This window comes from Mixophyes fleayi, chromosome 4 (assembly GCF_038048845.1).
Source record: "Mixophyes fleayi isolate aMixFle1 chromosome 4, aMixFle1.hap1, whole genome shotgun sequence".
Lineage (NCBI taxonomy): Eukaryota > Metazoa > Chordata > Amphibia > Anura > Limnodynastidae > Mixophyes > Mixophyes fleayi.
The window spans coordinates 126,261,927-126,280,788 of record NC_134405.1 but is presented as its reverse complement, the minus strand read 5'-3'; the positions used below and the strand labels follow the sequence as shown (position 1 = coordinate 126,280,788).

At 40.2% G+C, this 18,862-nt stretch overlaps 2 protein-coding genes across 9 annotated transcripts in view; one reads left to right on the top strand and one right to left on the bottom strand.

Annotated features, from left to right (window-relative positions):
• Positions 1-882, bottom strand: part of MAN2C1 (mannosidase alpha class 2C member 1) — a 75,517-nt gene extending 74,635 nt beyond the window's left edge. The window contains exon 1 of the mRNA XM_075208169.1: positions 524-882. Within this exon, the coding sequence (XP_075064270.1) occupies positions 524-642 (119 nt within the window). The 5' untranslated portion in view covers positions 643-882. The remainder of the gene's footprint in view (positions 1-523) is intronic.
• A 194-nt stretch (positions 883-1,076) lies between these two features.
• Positions 1,077-14,981, top strand: LOC142151994 (oocyte zinc finger protein XlCOF7.1-like). Of its 8 annotated transcripts, none has more exons than XM_075208166.1 (6): positions 1,077-1,130; positions 4,710-4,827; positions 8,141-8,197; positions 9,237-9,384; positions 10,324-10,557; positions 13,817-14,981. In XM_075208166.1, exons 5-6 carry the CDS (start codon positions 10,515-10,517, stop codon positions 14,707-14,709), a joined length of 936 nt encoding a protein of 311 aa, XP_075064267.1. In that variant the 5' UTR covers positions 1,077-1,130; positions 4,710-4,827; positions 8,141-8,197; positions 9,237-9,384; positions 10,324-10,514; the 3' UTR covers positions 14,710-14,981. The 8 variants fall into 7 exon arrangements, 7 of the variants coding, with proteins under 7 accessions (XP_075064268.1, XP_075064267.1, XP_075064265.1 ...); XM_075208167.1 differs by lacking the exon at positions 10,324-10,557 and having other exon boundaries at positions 13,817-14,085; positions 14,228-14,981; XM_075208164.1 differs by lacking the exon at positions 10,324-10,557 and adding an exon at positions 7,022-7,118.
• The last annotated feature ends 3,881 nt before the right edge of the window (positions 14,982-18,862 follow it).

Below are 18,862 nucleotides of genomic sequence, written 5' to 3'. Positions count from 1 at the left end.
AAATACATGTTGATGATGAAGTCCCGCCTAAATCTGGACAGTTAGGAGGTATGGAACATGACGCAAAAGAAGAACTACAGTACAAATTAAGACAGGTCACACATGTAGGCTGTGGGAAGAAAAGGTGTAAGGACAGGCTTACCCTGAAAAGTAGAAACAAGAGTGTTATCTCACTGTCGAATGTGGTCATATTGGCAGGTATGCAAAGAGAATAAGGACAGGTTGATGATAAAAGGCAGCTGATGCAGAGTTGGTCTCAAAATGAGTGTAAGTTACTAATAAAAAGCACGCACAAATAGCGAATTTACACCCATATGCAGAGTAGTACACATTGATATGTGTGAGGCTCAAGCAAGTCATGCGAACAGGTGTAACACTCACTCACTCTACATCAGCCCCAAGGTCTATAAGACTGTGAGTAGAAGGACTAAAAGGCCAGATGGATACATAGAATGAGGGCAGGCTATGTGTGTCAGTGTTAATAATGCAGTCGGCATAAGACAGCAGCAGCATCATCACTCACTTTCCCCGCAGATTGCAATCAGTGAAGTACAGCTCGGAGATAAATTTCTCCACTCGCTCTAATGTCGCTCGTCTGTTCTTCTGCACCAGACAAGCTGCCTCACTGACAGGCTGATCCATGTCGCTATGTCTATGTATTCATAAATGACAGGACCAGGACGACAGCTGTCACTAGGTACCGGAAGCGGAAGTGTGTCCTCAGAGAAATAGAATAAAAATCACTGTATACTTTGCTCAATAACATTCCAGAGTTATTGTTATTTTGAAATGTGCAACACACAGCCTGGCCGGTCTGTAATAAACACACTCTAGTGAAACTATTTCATAAGTTCTAGCAGCCATGCACCATACATGTATATGCAGTAACCATCTGTTGTTATTTTTCTGAGCCCACTAAATAAGATGCTCTGATAGGCTGATGCACTTATGGAAGGAACCATATGTTGCATACTGGGATTTGAAGTACTACTGTAACACTGTACTGTAGTACTACTTAGAGTCACTAGCAAAATGGACTACAACTCCCACAACCTCTTGCGAAGATTGCGTGATATATTCCAACCAATCTGGTTATTGAGGTTGCATCCACATCTAAGAGGCTGTGAAAGGTAGTTGTACGAGGCATTTATTCGTTTTATTGCAATATTTGGGGAACACATACAACTTTTTATCATTAGGGTTTTAATTTTACAGCCAAACTTATACAGTACGTCTGACTAAAAGGTTAACGAAAAGCCAAGTGTGCGCCATTTAGGGACACATCCTGGGCAGTGAATTATTGGTTTTATAGGCATCCTTTGTTTTTGGGTAGGTTGTGGTACTCTACTTCATTTTTATATCATCATAAAATTGCGGGGCATGTGTAAATATTGGGAGGTATGATATGTGTACCAACTTCCACTCATTCCCAGGAACAGTCTTTGGTTTTAGGCTTAATATTGCTGCTTCTTGTGTACATCAGGATACCAAAGTGATAGCAAAGACTCTGCACTCACAACTTACATAAAGTATACATTTAGTTTAGTTAGGCTGGGTACACTACAGGTTTTTCTCCCGATTGTCGTGCCAAGTACGCTTCCTTGGCACGATTTATTTTCTGTAGTGTGTACCCATCCTTAAGCTGGGTACACACTACACAGTTTTCATCCAATAATCGGCTGAATCAGCCGACATACGACCGCTCGTTCAAAAGTCGGGTCAGTGTGTGCAGTGACACGATGGTTGAAAGTCTGCCCAAATGGACGATTGTCGCCTCATTTGGTTGGTCGTACCGTTTAATATTTTCGTTCCAATCTCGTTTCCGCTGTGTAGTGTGTATAAACTTCTGACCGATCCACGACATACTTCCTCGACCTGGGGGGGGCGTGTGTATGTTAATTTTTTTACGTCTGTCCCAGTCCCACGTGGTGCGGAATCCGCACATCACTGACTAGTGTTTTGTATCGATGTATATTGCACCTGTCTGGCTGCAGACCATTACACTTGTGTAAAGCACGTGTATTTTTCAAATTTACTCTTTATACACCTATATACCTTTATAACCTTTATATACCTTTATAACCTATTAAAGTTATATTAACCTTGATTACCTTATAATTGTGAAGAACCCAGAATAAACCACACAGTGTTCAAGCAAGATTTTTATTGCAGGAAAAAGGTACAAACGTTTTTACACACACAGCTGTCAGAAAGATCCGCATGAGAAGTGAGCGCGCCCATACCAATCAGAGAGCTGAGTACTGCAGAGTATTATTTTTAGTATTTAGTATTTTTAAAGGTGCTACTGGTTTGTGGCAGAACAGGTCTTGATGTGGCTTGGGTTTCTATTCCCTTTAATTTCTTTATCTACGATACAAGGAAATAAAAAAATGTTTACCATTTAACTTCTATATCTGTAATTTATATACAACGACATAAATACTCTAATTTTCTCAACTTTCACACTGTTTGAGATCAGTTTATATTTTGGTCCCTGTGGCGAAATCACAACAATAGCGGGCTTAACTTCCGAGCATTCAGGAAAACAGGCGCCATTTTGGTTATTATAACGGTACAGGTATGTTCCCAAAGCATTTAGCTTTATGTGACACTAGAATGAAATAAAGTCCTTCTAGCAGGTACACTACATGTGCTACTGACCTTTTTTAATGTCGTTGTCGTCCTGGTCCAGTACTTTGACCATTATCTCCACCTCTCTTGGGCTCATTGGATTTGCTCTTTGCTCTCTTTGAGCATCTCCATCCCCCACCTTAACTTGTCCAACATTTTTTGGCCCTTCCAGCACCATCTCTGACTCTATCTCCGTCTCCGTCTCCATAGCTGCAAGCCCCACTGACACATTCTCACCCGCAACCCCCACTGCCACTTGCTCACTCGCCATCTTCTGACGCTCCTCGGCGCCAAACAGGTTCCTCTGTCATTTTATACACTCAGACATGGGCATTTTTTTCTGCTGTGGACCAATCAGCGATGATGTCCACCGAGAATGGAGCATTCCATTACATACGAAGGGATTTTATTATTCGGGAATATTCATTGCATTGCACTTTAGCAGTTAAATGTTTCTTCTAAATTAAATGTATATTACTAAACTTCTTCTATTTTATAGAAATGAATGAAGAGACAGTGTAGACTTCTCTTTTTATGCAGCTTTGGGTGTTAACTTTAGCGAAAGCTCTGCCCCTTTATACTAATGCCTTTGGTATCTCGTTACATTTCCCGCAAATGTCGCTGCAGTGTGTACGAAATTAAAATCATTGTTCACGACAACATGGCTGTAAAAAGTCGCTAAAGGGACGTCCGCTCTTCCCTTTATCGTCCTAAACAAGGCTAGTGTGTATGCAGTCCATGGACCGAGCTATCGGACCATCGATCGCATGTAAAATCGCTCGGCATAAAAAGTTGGTCGAAATTTCTGTAGTGTGTACCCAGCTTTAGACTTTGAACGGTTTATCAGGCAAATAGAAACAAACGCAGTCAAGGGGTTGAGATAGGGGGTATTTGTCTCAAAGTAGATGCATTTGCAGGTCTAACCTTCTTTAGCCCATCCATTCCACTCCCAGTTATACAGGAATGTTAGACCTATGGATTCTTCTGTATGTTTAAAATTAAGTAAATTGAGGCTCTAGGCAGTTCTCTGAATCATTATCAGACCAAACTCTTTGCTAGAAGCTATTGGTGCAGTTCGAGCAAGCACTATACTGCCTACTTTTCTTATACGAAGGCAGGGCAGACCTTTTTCAACTGCAGTCCTCTTACATCTGACACTGGGTGCCACCGTAGCCATTAGTAAAAACAATGCCTTGAAACAAGGCCATGTATTTATGGCCTTGTTCAGTGACCAATCTGTCAGTGATTACAGTGCATAAAATTCATGCCTTATGAAAAGGATGTCACTGTACATTGGGCGTGAGCTACAGCAGCATCAAATAAAAAGCAATTCAAAAAGGTGTGCATTATGACAGTACTTGAATAGCACTTCAAGTGAGAAGTTTTCCCTTGTATCATGGGCATCCAAAACACTTACTCATTTGGATTTTGCTGTAGTATACGTCCACTACACAAGGGAAATCACGCTGCTTGTCATACTTCTAACTGCATTAAACGGAGTTCAATGTTTCAGGCTGGTGGGGGGTTTTCGGGCAACTGGAAACCTAAGTGCGTCAGCATGATGCTAGTGGACATGACTCTCTGCTCCAGTGGTTGTCTGTTACAGTTTATTTCCATGTATACTTATGTTTACAGTATATACAATTTAATTCTTCCCCATTTCACAACACCCTTGTACATTTTAAACTTAGTAGTAAACATGAAAAAGTATATATAGCCCTAAATACTACTACATAGACCATACTTCAGCATTACTGAATAAGCAATTATATTTATCTATGTTTTCTGGTGTGGTGGCATGTTTATCCACTGTCCTAATCAACTCCCACCCTTCAACCTTCTCCTGATACCCTTTCATGCAACCTCTGCGCTATGTCAGTTATGTCACTTGCTTGTTTTCTTCTTTCCTTTTCTCCAGATATGCTGCTGTTGTATTTTGAGTGACCTTAGTCATGTTGTTCACATTGTTTATGGTGTCTTTTTTGGGGGGTTTAGCTTCTGTTAGGGACATGTGTTTTGTTCTTTGTTCTAGATGAGGAATTTAAAAAATGTTACCAGTTGACACTTTTCTCCCCTAGGTCACATTCTTGGAGAATCTGACGGACTCTAAGAATGCACAGCATCCAACCTGACAAACAGAAGACTGAAATGATCTTGAACCATGCATTAGATATTATCTACATGCTAACCGGAGAGGTGAGCTTGTGTAATAATTTTAGATGTGAGACAAAGAAAGCATTGTATCCTCACGTCCACTGCATACAGAAGTGCAGACGATTCCTTTTGCTTGATGTAAGTGTGACACCAACACCAACGCAGAGAGAGATGAGGGACTCCGACCAAGAAATCCTTTAAAGCAAGGAATCAAAATTAATGTTTTATATATAAGATGCCATAAATGTCCTCAGCATTGGACAGTAGTTACAATAAATCGTACAAAAAAGAAAAATCATAATTGAAAACAGAAAAAGGACATATTAGGTTCATGGAGAAGGTGCAGCCAGTATGCACTATATGGCCAAAAGTGTGTGGCCAACCGAAAATCACATCCATATATGCTTCTTGTCTCATTCCAAAACCATGAACATTAATAGTTAATTAATGAGCCTCCACTTTCTAAGTTGACCTTTCAATTCCTCCCAAAGGTGTTCAAATAGGTATTTCCACACCAAACTCGGAAAACCATTTTATGACTGGATCTCTTTGTGCATGTGAGCATTGTCATGTTGCAACAGGAAAGGACCTTTTCCAAACAAATTTGGGAGCACACAATTCTGTAGAAGGACATTATATGCTGTAGCATTAAGATTTCCATTCACTAGAACTAAGGGTCCCAGTCCAAACAATGCTAAAAATCTCCATATTATTATTATTCATCCAGGTCCAAATGCAGGATTACTAGAGAGTGGTTTCCATGTCACTCCATCAGAGTGGGCATGACCAGCATTCAAGGAGCATGACTATCAGTTTCAGTAGTGCTAGGCTGCTCTCCATCCCTTTCAAATAGATGGGCAATCCTTCTTGCACTACTGTTAAGTGCAAACAGCTCCCCCTTCACGAGCAGAGCAGTGTGAAGTGGGACATATATTCCAACTGTCCCTGCAGTCAGGACAAAGTCCCATGTGAGCGAGACAGTAAGGTAAAATCAGGACTGCCTCACCAGAACCAGGACAATTGTCAGACTGTCCAGCTCTCTCCTACCAGTTCTTGCAGCTTTCACTACCAGCTGCTGGTGTCTTAAGCTCAGTTACTGCTTGTCTGGATCCTGGAATGTTGGGATCCCGTTTGGAAAAAGGATAGATACATGAAATATGGAAAGCCTAGCAATGCATGAACACTGTATGCCTCAGTCCCCCTAGCCAGCCCCGGCATTAAATAAAAAACACCCATGTTTAATAATTAGGCTTTTCTCACGGCAACCAGCCTGATATTAAATTAATAGCATTCACATTTAATGACTAAACCTATTTCCTACCAAAAAGCAGAGAAATTAAATAATTAGTATTCACATTTAATAAATGGCCCTGCTTCTTCCCAACCTCGGCTAATTAATAGTCCCATCATCCCATTTTAAACTAATAAATACCACCTTAAACCCAGTATTGAATTAAATTATCCCCATGATTAAATAGCCCCCGCCAAAAATGTAATGACTCCTATCCACCATTAAATAATTAGCCACCCTCACCCTACCATTAAACTAATAACTTCTGTCCCCACTCGCTCTACCTCCCCTCCCACAATGCCTATATTGAAAGACCATTCCCCTAACACTTACCTTCTGCCCTGCAATGCTGTAGCTTGCTGTCTTCACACATGTTGTCAGCAGAGGAGAGATGGACAGGCATACACAGCAGCAGAAGACAGTGGTGGTGGGGGGATAATATGGATGATCAGCGTTCTCTGCTGTAAGGTGGCTAATCCTTTGGGGAAAGGCTCAACCACCAGGAAGTATACTGCGCATGGTGATCTGGGGCTTGTGTGTCAGCTACTCTACAATGGGAACCTAATCAATGAAGCTTCCGATGAACGTTTCTTATGCTAACGTTTCCAGAGGCAGTTTGGAACTCGACAGTGAGTTTTGCGGCTGAGGACAGATGATTTTTACTCACTACGTGCTTCAGCAATTTTCAGTTCAGTTTAGACTTGTGTGGCCTACAGCTTCTCAGTTGAGCTGTTGCTTCTAGATGTTTCCACTTCACAATAACAGAACTTAAGGTTGACCAGGATAGCACTAGCAGGACAGAACTTTAACAAACTGATTTGTTAGACACATGGCATCCTATGAGAGTGCCACATTGAAAATCTCTGAGCCCTTCAGTATTCTACTGCTAATGTTTGACTATGGAGAGTGCATGACTGTATGTTAATGGTTTTTTTCCATTGACAGGAGAAATGTTGCAGATGGGGAGTCTGTTTGGAGTGCCATGGTGGGAGTTTGGATGGCATTTGATGTGGCTGGACCTTCCTTACCTAGTTACATTAAGGTTGGACATGTTAGTTATATGTGAGAGCATTGGTACAAGTGAGGCTGAGAAGAGGATCCGATAAAGAGCGTTTAGGTGTCTCTGTGTGTGCATGGATTGTTGTGGAGGGTGGATGCAGGAGGCAAGGTAAGACTGAAGGAAAGTATGTTTTGTAAGTGAAAAGAAGGTGGAGTGGAGTGAAGAGACTAATGGTATAGACTTCAGAGGAGGAGAGTGAGAGTTCTGGGGAGTGATTTTGAAAGTGCTAGTGAGGGAGAATAGAAACCGGGCCATGGCCACCCACTTGAGGAGTGTGGGTGAGGACAGACTTCCAAAGGAGAGAACTGCAGGGGAAGCAGTGTCAGAGGGGGGAAGCAAAGTTTCAGTAACATCCAAGAAACACAGAACAGAAAACTGCTCTGAGGGTTCTAGAGCCTTAATATTTTAGACTAAAATGATGGCAATAAAAAACAGATGAAGAACCAGCTTTTCTAACAAAATATTTAGCAACTTCTTATATTTACTCCTGTATGTTTATGATTTTTGTACAAATTAAGTGTTTATAAGTGTATAAAATGTATATTTAATAAATAAACATTGATTTTATAAAAGTGGGTTTATCCAGAGGTTTAACAGTTATTACGCATTTTCTGTAGCTGTTGTTTCTGTTGGTTTTGATAGAGTACCAATTGGAAAGATTTGCTTGTGTGATACAGTCAATACTCAACTAAAGAGCATGGGGTAAATGTATCAATGTCCGGATTCTTCAACTCCGGCGAGATCGGCGTCTTCAGCGCTTAAATTTAAAGCGGTGCAGCCTTGGAAAGGGAAGTTTCCCTTTACAAGGCAGCGCCGCTTTAAATTTAAGCGCTGAAGACACCGATCTCGCCGGAGTTGAAGAATCCGGACATTGATACATTTACCCCCATGTTTAAATTGGCTACTGACAAAGATTAATTTATCCCCTAACTGGTGATGAAGTACCAGAAACACGTCTCTTAATGTGAAGGCTTGTTGGTCTAATGTATGTTACCCTTTTGTAGGAATATACCATTGTAAAGAAGAGTTCCCCCCAGTGCAGCAGCCACTCAACTGAAGAGGTGAGAATGAGTCGTTCATGATATTGGCATTAGATTTTGTTTACTGCAAAACTTACCTTATGGCAAGAAATGTTTGTTGCGCACAACAATTTGTGAGGGATGGGCTACAATAGTTGTAGTCAAATGCTGGCTCTATGCACACATTTATCAGGCTTTTAGGATGCTCCTACTTTAGATTAAATTGTTAAATGTACACTAGCCTTGTTTTATAAAGCTTTCCATATCATTTACCTAATAGAGTTATAAAGATATATTATTACAAAATGTGTGTGCCTACTACTACTACTACTACTATCAATTAAATGGTCTATTTGAAGCCCGCCACCACTACCACCACCACCATTGTTCTTGCTGTCTTCAGATGTTTTTCCTCTTGTGTGTGCTAAAACTACACCATCTCCATATACATCACTCCCCATCTATGCTGCTGATATAAGTACTTTGCTTCCTTATCACACATTTGTTTAGAGGGGAAGAGAATGGGATGGGGAGGGAGCAGTAGTGGCCACCAAGGAACACTTACAGCTGTATGCTGGTGTTAACAAATGCCCTGTTTCCCACAGAAATATTTTTTTTAACAAAAGGAATAAAGAGATAACACAGTTGATGTTAAGTTCCCTTTAATACCTCAGCGACTATGATTTGGATACCTTGGCTGATGCAGAGAGAGATTTATGGATTGTGTACAGCCACCACTAAGAAGCATTTTTCTAAAACTTGACATAACATTTAATAATTTAAGTATTGTTCTGAGAATGTAGAAATATGGTCCATTAATAAACTGTATCAATCATTACATGCCATATAGACCCCCAACTTGCGACCAACAGAAGAAGGAATGTCAAGATACAGATAATTACTCATAGTTAAAATTAACTAAAACTTGCTTTATATAATATTCAAAAATGCAAATTGGACAGGCATTTTTTCAATCTAAATATATTTCAAATTTACTGATATAAGAAAAAAAATGTTTTTCTTCTGCACACCAGACTTCCTGTCTGTACAATTGGTGAACATAACTTCCTCTTTATTGCAGGTGCCTGTAAAATATGATGACGTTGCAGTTTATTTTTCAAAGGAGGAGTGGGAGTATTTACAAGCACACAAGGAGTTGTACCAGGACGTGATCACAATGAACAGACAGACACAGAATACTTTTAATATCCTAGTAAACCAGAGTTCAGGTAAATCTTTGTCAAAAACAAAGGCATGTTTTTGGTGATTTTCTTGAATACATACAGTCATGTGGAAAAAAAAAAAAAGTATTGTCATCATTCAAATCTGTGTTTTTACATATCAGGACATCATTAGCAATAGTCTAGACTAAGACAAAGGTAGGTATATTCATGTGCTCAGCTGTGTATGGGGATAATATGTGTGTGCGCTACAAAACAGTGTCCGTTCGTAGCTGTGTAGCAATGTAGTTGGTCCCCTTTTGTCCGGTAAATTGATGTCTGTGGTGGTGTTGTGCTGATGATATGCAGTGTTGTTGCTGGTGATAAGGTGCTGGGGGCATGAGAATCTAAAAGCTGGGAGGTAAAAGAACAAGTGTGAGTAATGGAAAAAAAGTGTATGTATGGTAAGAGCTTTTGCAACAGTGGTACCATTCTTAAAAAAAAAAACATTAAAGAAGCCACATGGAACTACTACACTATTTGAAAATCTGTCTTTTTATATAATTATTTACATTTCTGCTTTTTCAACATTTATCTATCATATTTCCTAATATTTAAACCACTACAGACATCAATAACCTATCTCTGTATACAACTGTTTACATTTGTTTATCTTGTGTGCATTTATATCCCTATCCTATATTTTCATCAATCCCACTCATAACTACAAAAGAACACACAATTTTATAATCTTTTTCTCTTTCATCCAATCTGTGGGACACTGCTACCATGGGGTTGTATGAGGGGAGTGTGGAGTTGGCACCTAACTAGTTAACTTGTTAATTGTAACTTGCTGACAGACCCCTCCCCTCGGCAAGCCCCCTGTAGCTCCTCAGTGTAGTTTAAGTGCCCAAGGAGTTGGGCTTACTTTTATTAATAGGAAGGGAAGTATAGATTTTTTTTTTTTTCATTTTATTTACACATTTTAATTTATTTTCTTCTATACAGACATTCGACAGTGTGCTTTATCCCAGCACACTATTACCAGCGTTGCCGCAGAACAGTTGTCACTGCAATTCAGTGTTGACAGGCGGTTAAGCAAAGCTGCAGTCGCATTAAAGAATCCCTGAAGCCCAGCATTGCCATTAACAGGCAGAGAGTGCCTTTCTTCGTAGTGGTGGCAGCTGCCATCTTGTGGAATGTACGAAGTTTCCCCCCCTCAGAGAGGAGAGGTGGATCGAGGTACAAGTACAGCCCTATGCTTCAAAAGCATAATTTAGAGGAGACAGGCTGTTTAAGGATTGCTGAGGGGCTTATAATTTAGAAGCCACTCCAATAGATCCAGGACAGGAGAGAAGAAGACTGCATTCTGAACGGGGAGGAGGAGCTCGGGCTCTCCCACCTCAAACAACTCATTGGCTTCTCACTTGGCACGAAGTGTGCCCGGGAAGGATCTGCAGACACTCCCCTGCCACACACTGAAGTTCCAACTGCTGACGGACTCCTCTCCTGTCTTGAAGTCTAGCTACCAAATTGTTTTATACGGCCATACTTATTGTATTTAGTGGACATGGGTATACTACTATTTGTGCAAGTAGTATATTACATAGAATCCTACTCACAAAAGTACTGCTCTGTACTATACTATAGCTGTATATTGCACCATTAAATATATATATAACGATTAGTGTAAGATACTACTTTTGACTGTCAGTCATAGATCAGTTAGTATCTTAGTAAAAAATTCCTGTGTCTTGTGTGACCGTACTATTCTTATTTGCTTTCTATACTGTGGTGCAATGCCTTTCAGAAAATGTCTGATAAGGGAAAAGCATTCCGAACAAAATACTTTACTTGTTCCAAGTGTAAAGTTAAAGTTACATTACCAAGCAGACTGCCTTGTCTGTTTTTTTCCAAAGACGTCTGTCTGTGTTACCGGAAGAACACCCTTTTCTTCAGGGGGTCCTTCACGTCCAACCACATTTTTGTTCCGCCGGTGGTACCGTGGGACCTGAATCTGGTTCTCTCTGCATCACAGAAGTCACCGTATTAACCGTTAGATTCGGTTCGATTCGGTTCCCTTAAAGATTCTGACCTGTTCGGTCTTCCTTTTTACTCGTTATATCATCTGCGAGACAAGTTTCAGAGTTGGCGGCCCTGTCTTGTAGATCGTCCTTCATCATTTTTTACAAGGACAGAGTTGTTTTACACACCACGGCTTCCACCATAAAGTAGTGCCAAAATTTAATTTCAACCAGGATATTGTCATATCTGTGTTGCCCTCGGACTTGCAGCCCGGTTCTCAGGATTCGCTACATCTCTTGGATGTAGTCCAGGCTTTAAGAAACCATGTCAATCTCACGGCATCGTGCATAAAACTGACAGTCTCCTGGCGTTATACGACACTTACAAGAGAGTACGGCCAGCAACGAAACAGACAGTTGCCATATGAATTAAGAATACTATTCATCATACTATTCGCATATATCTCAGAGGTTTCTCCAGTTCCTGAGGAAATTATGGCTCACTCCACCAGGTCGGTCAGCACCTTCTGGGCACGCGGAATGGAGCATCAGTTGATGAAGTGTGTCAGGCAGCTTTTGTTATTAGTAAATAAACTGGTGTGTCTCTGTCCAGGGGGCATAGAGGGGAAGGGAGCAGGCCAGACAAGTTTGTTAGTTTAATGCCATATTCCCTGCACAGCACCCTCTATACCCCATGGTGAGCAGTTTCCCCCAAATTGATTAAGAGAAACCGATTTTACGGGGAGTACAAATATCCTCTTTTCCACCCACTCACCAGAAACTAGCAGCTTTTTTTTTTCTTCATCAGCTACTACTATTACACACATACCTTCCTTCCATTACTCACACATATTCCTCTACCTCTGAGCTTTTAGAGTCTTGTGCTCCCAGCACCTCACCATCGACAACAAAACTGCATATCTCCAACGCAACACCATCCCATATGTTGAATCATCTAGTCCTCATGAAGTCCTGAGACATTTTAAACCTATGTTACAACCTATAACAGATTTTACTTTGTCAATAATTCCTTAACAAAAAAAGCCAAGAAGAAGCCAATGATGAAAAAATATACATCCTCTCTGCTTCCATATCAAAAAAGCAAGTAATTAGAGGCAGGTGCTGCTAATCAAGTGCACTTCCTTATTTAATCATCAGGGGATGCTACCACTTATATATAAAAACAGAACATTTGGCAGTTTGGATTGGAACATTTGGAGTTGTGTGAATACTATGACAAGCAGAAAAGATATCTGCAATGATCTCAGAAGAGCAATTGTTAGTGCTCATCAATCTGGAATGGGCTTCAAGGTAATTTTCAAATCATTCTACAGTAAGAAAAATTATTTAGGTATGGATAACAATGGAAATAGTTACCAGTCATCTCATGAGTGGGTGTCCTAGCAAATTTGTCCAAAGTTGCATCTGTGCAAAACACAAGACTTCTAGAACATTGACATGTAAGACCAAAATAGGTTTGTTTTGGTTTTCAACAAACATGACATTGTGCATTAAAACCAAATGCAGCATATTGCTACAAGAACTACATACCAACCGTTAAACACTTTGGTGGAGAGGGGATGATTTGGGGTTGTTTTACAGCCACTTGACTTGAATGCCTCACAATCCATCATGAGCTCCTCCATCATGACTCCTCTTTATACCAGAAGATTCTAGAGGAAAATGTGAGGACATCTGAAGCTTGGTTGAAATTGGATCATCGAATAGGACAAGGATGCAAAGCACACCAGCAAACTGAATGGAGTACTGAAAAAGAAAAGAATTAAGATTTTGAAATTGTCAATTCAAAGTCCAGACCTCAACCCCATTGAGATGATGTTGATGAATCCTTAAGAGGGCTGCGCATAAACTAATGCCCTCAAACATCAATGAATTGAAGCAGTGTTGTGAGAAGGAATGTGTCAAAAAATTTCAAATACAATGCATAATGTATATTTATACTCACAGGAAACTACTATTTCAAGTTCTTGTTCCTAATAGTGGTTCTACACACCACCTCATCCCAGATTTTATCACACATGGCTTTTTCACGTTGCCTTCTTTTTTGTTTGATACATAATGACCGTAATAGCTCATAGGTTATTTGTCACATGAGATTAGACTTGGTGAGGGCTAAATGATTGTTGATTAGGTATATGTAAAAACATACATTTGAAAAACGGTATACTTTCTTTTTTACATGACTGTAAATATATTGGAGTTCTACATATCATTGACTTGCAGTATCTGCATATGTGAAATGTAGATGATGTATCAATAGTTCATGTCCTCTTTATTGGTATGCTTTTATCTGAGTAAAGAGATTTAAAAGACTATCTAAAAAAAAAAAAAAAAAACACAGGCACTTAGCGATTTTCAGACACAGTTGGAAACTATTATAGATGTATATATTTAGCAATTTCTATTTACTGTCTGATAATTCATTATTAAATGCATTTGTTTATTATATCTTCTAGATGCTATGACATATTTGGATTCAAAAAACAGTATACCCAGTATGGTGTTGCTTACACCAGAAAGCAGATCCAGCATTGTGAAAAAAAAACATCTACAAGTACCACTGTCTGTGCAGTTTACACAACTTATGCACTGCATTACTAAACTTGGGCGACGAATGGCAAAAATAGACCGGAACATTACCCACATTCTAAAGGAATTTAAACATAAGAATGTTACTGTTGACCCTGAACAACAAGACACACAAGAACCCGAGAACCACTGTTATGTGAGTAATAATTGTACTGTCTCTGAGTCCTGCATAGAAGATGATTTGCTTTTAGATGTGTGCCAGGATGCTATAAAGCAGCCAGCACAGACTCCACTGCTACCATCATCATTTGAGTCTTTATATTCCCCAACTTTTACAGGACCAGTGAGTTTTTCCCCATCAAGAACCACTGTAACCAATATTGATACCCATTCTGTTAATGCACCATCCTTTCCTAATGTATTAGACATATCAGAACAGTCACAAGTCCACCAAGATATCTACCGTATCGCTGACTTTATGGGAGAAGCATTACCAGATATCCCATTGGCTACTGTGTCAACAGGGCTGTTGAACAACTTCAAGATGCAAAGCCGCGGCCAGCCTCATCGATTTGCACAATTGCTGTTTCAGCACCACGTACCTTACAAGTTATATAAAACATGGATACACAAAGCTAATTATGATGGCTCTCGTGGTAAACATGCACTACCAAATAATCTAAAACGTGTCATTATCAATGAAACTTCAGTGGCATATCAACTGACTCCTGCAGTTCTAAAAAAAATAAAGGACACTTTAAATGGGTTGCTACGCATTCCTAGAACTGGTGGCTGGGGGTCAAATTATTATCAATTTTAGTTTTATTTATTTTTTAATAATATCTAATATCTTGACAACTGCACAATGTTTGTAACTAAGAAACACTTTTATTTTTTTTTCTCATATATCTACGTATATGCCAATACTTGCCTATACTTAGCTATGTATATGCCAATACCCAATAGTTGGGTTTCTTTTTGGAGTAAAAAGTGTCATAATGTTAACAATGAATGTATATAACTATTTGCTTTAAAAAAAGCACAAAAAGTTGAAAAAAATAGAGTGGCAAGAAATAAATGTGTTTTCCCTAATTTCCATACCACCTCATTCTCAACGCATTCCAAGGTCTGATCATAAATCCATTTTTTGTATTGGCTTGTGGATGTTGCACAATAGCTACAAACTCTTTTCAATATTAAGTCTTTGAAGAAATGTACACATTTGTTAGAACACCTACTTACTGGTGGTTTACGTTCCACCCATGATAACAATTGAGTTTCCTGCCAATGCACTTCAACAGTCCATATGTCAATGTTACACCGCCCATGAGTACATAACCTAGAGCAGTCATTGATTTTAGCATGAATAGGCTTTGTAATAGTGATGTTATACAGCATATGTCTGCCAAAATTATTGAGCTGTTGTGAGTTTCAGGCACCCTATAATTTGTTGTATACCATCATAATCATCATTATCAGCTATTTATGGAGCGCCACTAATTCTGCAGCGCTTTACAGAGAACTCGCTCACATCAGTCCCTGCCCCATCGGAGCTTACAGTCTAAATTTCCTAACATACACTATATGGACAAAAGTATTTGGAAGCTTGACCATTACACAACAGGGACTGTAATGACATTGTATTCAAATACATATACATTAATATGGAGTTGGTCCCCCTTTGCAGTGATAACAGCTTCCGCTTTTCTTGGAAGGCTTTCCACAAGAGGTTGAAGTGTTTCTGTGGGAATTTGTGCCCATTCATTCTGTAGAGCATTTATGAGGTCAGGCACTGATGTTGGGTGAGAAGGCCTAACTCGCAGTCCCCATTCCAGTTCATCCAAGAGGTGTTCAATGGGGTTCATGTTAGGGCTCTGTGCAGGCCACTCAAGTTCTTCCACACCGAATTCATCAAACCATGTCTTTGTAGTCCTTGCTTTGTGCACTGGGGCACAGTCATGTTGGATTAGAAAAGGGCCTTCCCCAAACTGTTGCCACAAAGTTGGAAGCATAGCATTGTCCAAAATGACTTGTTATGCTGAAATATTAAGATTGCCTTTCATTGGAGTTAAATGGCCAAGCCCAATCTCTGAAAAACAGCCCTATACCATTATCTCTCCTCCACCAAACTTCACAGTTGTCATAATGCAGTCAGGCAGGTAACGTTCTTCTGGCATCCGCCAAACCCAGACTCACCCATCTGACTGCCAACAGAGAATCGTGATTCGTCACCCCACAGAACAATGTTGGTGTGTTTTATAGCACTCCATCCGACGCTTGGCATTGATATTGGTGATGTGAGGCTTGCATGCAGCTACTTGCCCATGGAAACCCATTCCATTAAGCTCCTGCCGTACAGTTTTTGTGCTTACATTAATGCCAGTGAAATTTCGAACTCTTCAGCTATGGAATCAGCAGAGCGTTGACGACTTTTACGCACCATGCGCCTTTGCAGTCGTTGACCCCGCTCTGATTTTATGTGGTCTTCCACTTCGTGTCTGAGTCACTTACAGTTGACAGTGGAATGTCCAGCAGGGATGAAATTTCATGAGCTGTCTTATTGCAATGGCATCCTATCACAGCACCACAAGTCACTGAGCTCTTCAGAATGCCCATTTTTGTATCACAAATGTTTGCAAATTGAGACTGCATGGCTAGGTGCGTTATACACCTCTAGCAACGGGTCTGATTTAAAACTCCTCAATTCAATAATTAACAGGTGTGGCCAAATACTTTTGTCCATATAGTGTACATACAAACAGACAATTCAATACTATTCATGTTCTGTGTGCATATAGTACATAGCATTTGTACAAAAGAATGAGTAATGGAAAAGTTTGTCCGCGAAGAGTATATACCCTACCCGAATTGGCCATAGTCATGTTGTAAACAGGGCAAACCAGCTATTCCAGCCCCAATGCACTTTGCACCAACAGTTTCATCAGGAAAAATGTTTGAAGTTCTAGTAATTAATCTCTGAATTTGAAGAGAAGAGTATAAGTCCATAGATGTTTAATGATGCTCTTTTAGAACCACTGTTTAGTTGCAGTTAATGCCTGGGTTATATATAAAATCAGCACCATATAAAAGAAACTGTTTTTGTACATTGGGGTTGCAGACCTGCACTTTGATGGGTCAGAGAGTCACAATCTGTTAAACATTTATTTCCTATGCCTGCAGTGAACCTTTAGACAAAGTTTGAGAAAATGTAGGAGTCCGCTCCAAAACCTTAGGAGCCAGGTAAAAGGAAAGGGTCTCAGAAACCGTTATGCATGTTCTACAAATTTGGGTGCATATTTTGCTTATGTGAGTTGGCTTTACTCTGGAATACTAATTGAAGGAACTGGGGAATAAATACAGTAACTGACATACAGGAAACATTAAATGCCACATGAGAGATATAAATGCAATGAGAATACCAAACAAGTATAACTGCTTACATATCAGAGTCCCAAGTTCTAGTTTTGTACACACATCTTTTAATGTTTTTAGTACTTCACCTTCTTTGTCTTATTCTGTGGGGCTATTTTGATGAATATCCAATAAAAGTTATTACGTTTTAGATGGAAAAGCATTTCTTATAGTGCGCCACCTTCCTTCACTTTTTTTTTTTCCATTTTTGTGAACACTGAGAGGGTGATTTCCAGATAATCCAGTTAACGGTTTTAGAATATTATGTGATGGTGAATTTAAGATTAAAATAATTATTGGCAAAACTTAGAGCAAATCATTGCCATTCCGATAATCTGCAAATAATAAACACCAATAAATACAAAATAACTGAGAAAAAATAAATTGAATAGAATCTATTATAAACTTACGCTGCCTCTCTTAAACCCTCCACGCAGGGCAAAATTTATTTGCAGCATTAATACCTTTACGCCTTGACCCGCTCCAATCCGGTTTCCGCCCCCTCCACTCCACTGAAACTGCCCTCACTAAGGTCACTAATGACCTTCTCGCTAAATCCAAAAGACGCTACTTCCTTCTTATCCTTCTTGACCTCTCTGCTGCATTCGATACCATTGACCACGCACTCCTTTTGCAAACTCTCAAATCTATAAGCCTCTGTAACACTCCTCTCCTGGTTTTCCTTTTACCTCACCAACCGCTCCTTCTCAGTCTCTACACATGACTCTACACCACCCCCTCTTCCCTTACCTGTTGGCATTTCTCAAAGTTCCGTTCCTGTTCCCCTGCTTTTCTCCCTCTACACCTCCTCCCTTGGTGTCTCCTCATCCGCTCCTTTGGCCTCCAGTACCACCTATATGCTGATGATACCCAAATTTATGTTTCATCCCCTGACCTCCCCCCTTCCCTTCTGTCTCGTGTCTCCCACTGTCTCTCAGCCATCTCATATTGGATGTCCCAACGCTTCCTTAAACTCATTATCTCCAAGACTGAACAAATTGTCTTCCCTCCTTCCAGGACTCTCCCACCTCCCCCCCTCTCTATTTCTGTTAATAACACTACCCTCGTCTCTGTTCCTCAAGTCCGATGCCTTGGGGTCAACCTAGATTCCTCCCTCTCCTTCAAGCCTCACATTCTATCCCTCTCAAAATCCTGCTACTTCCACCTTCGGAATATATCCAAAATACGCCCTTTTCTCACCACGGAAGCTACGAAAACCCTTGTTCACTCGCTTGTAATCTCTCGCCTTGACTACTGTAACCTCTCTGTCCTACCTGACTCTCGCCTTGACCCTCTTAAGTCTATCCTCAATGCTGCTGTCCGCCTCATTGTTCTTTCCTGCCGCTCTATCTCTGTTGTCTCCCTCCAACAGTCACTAGATTGGCTCTTGGCTCCCCATGTCCTACATAATTAAATTTAAACTCCTCACCCTTACCTTTAAAGCTCTTAATCAATCCTCCCTCCCTACATCTCCAATCTAATCTCTACCTACACTCCTAGCCTCCCCCTCCGCTCTGCCTGTGACCGCAACCTCACTACTTCACTGATTACCTCTTCTCACT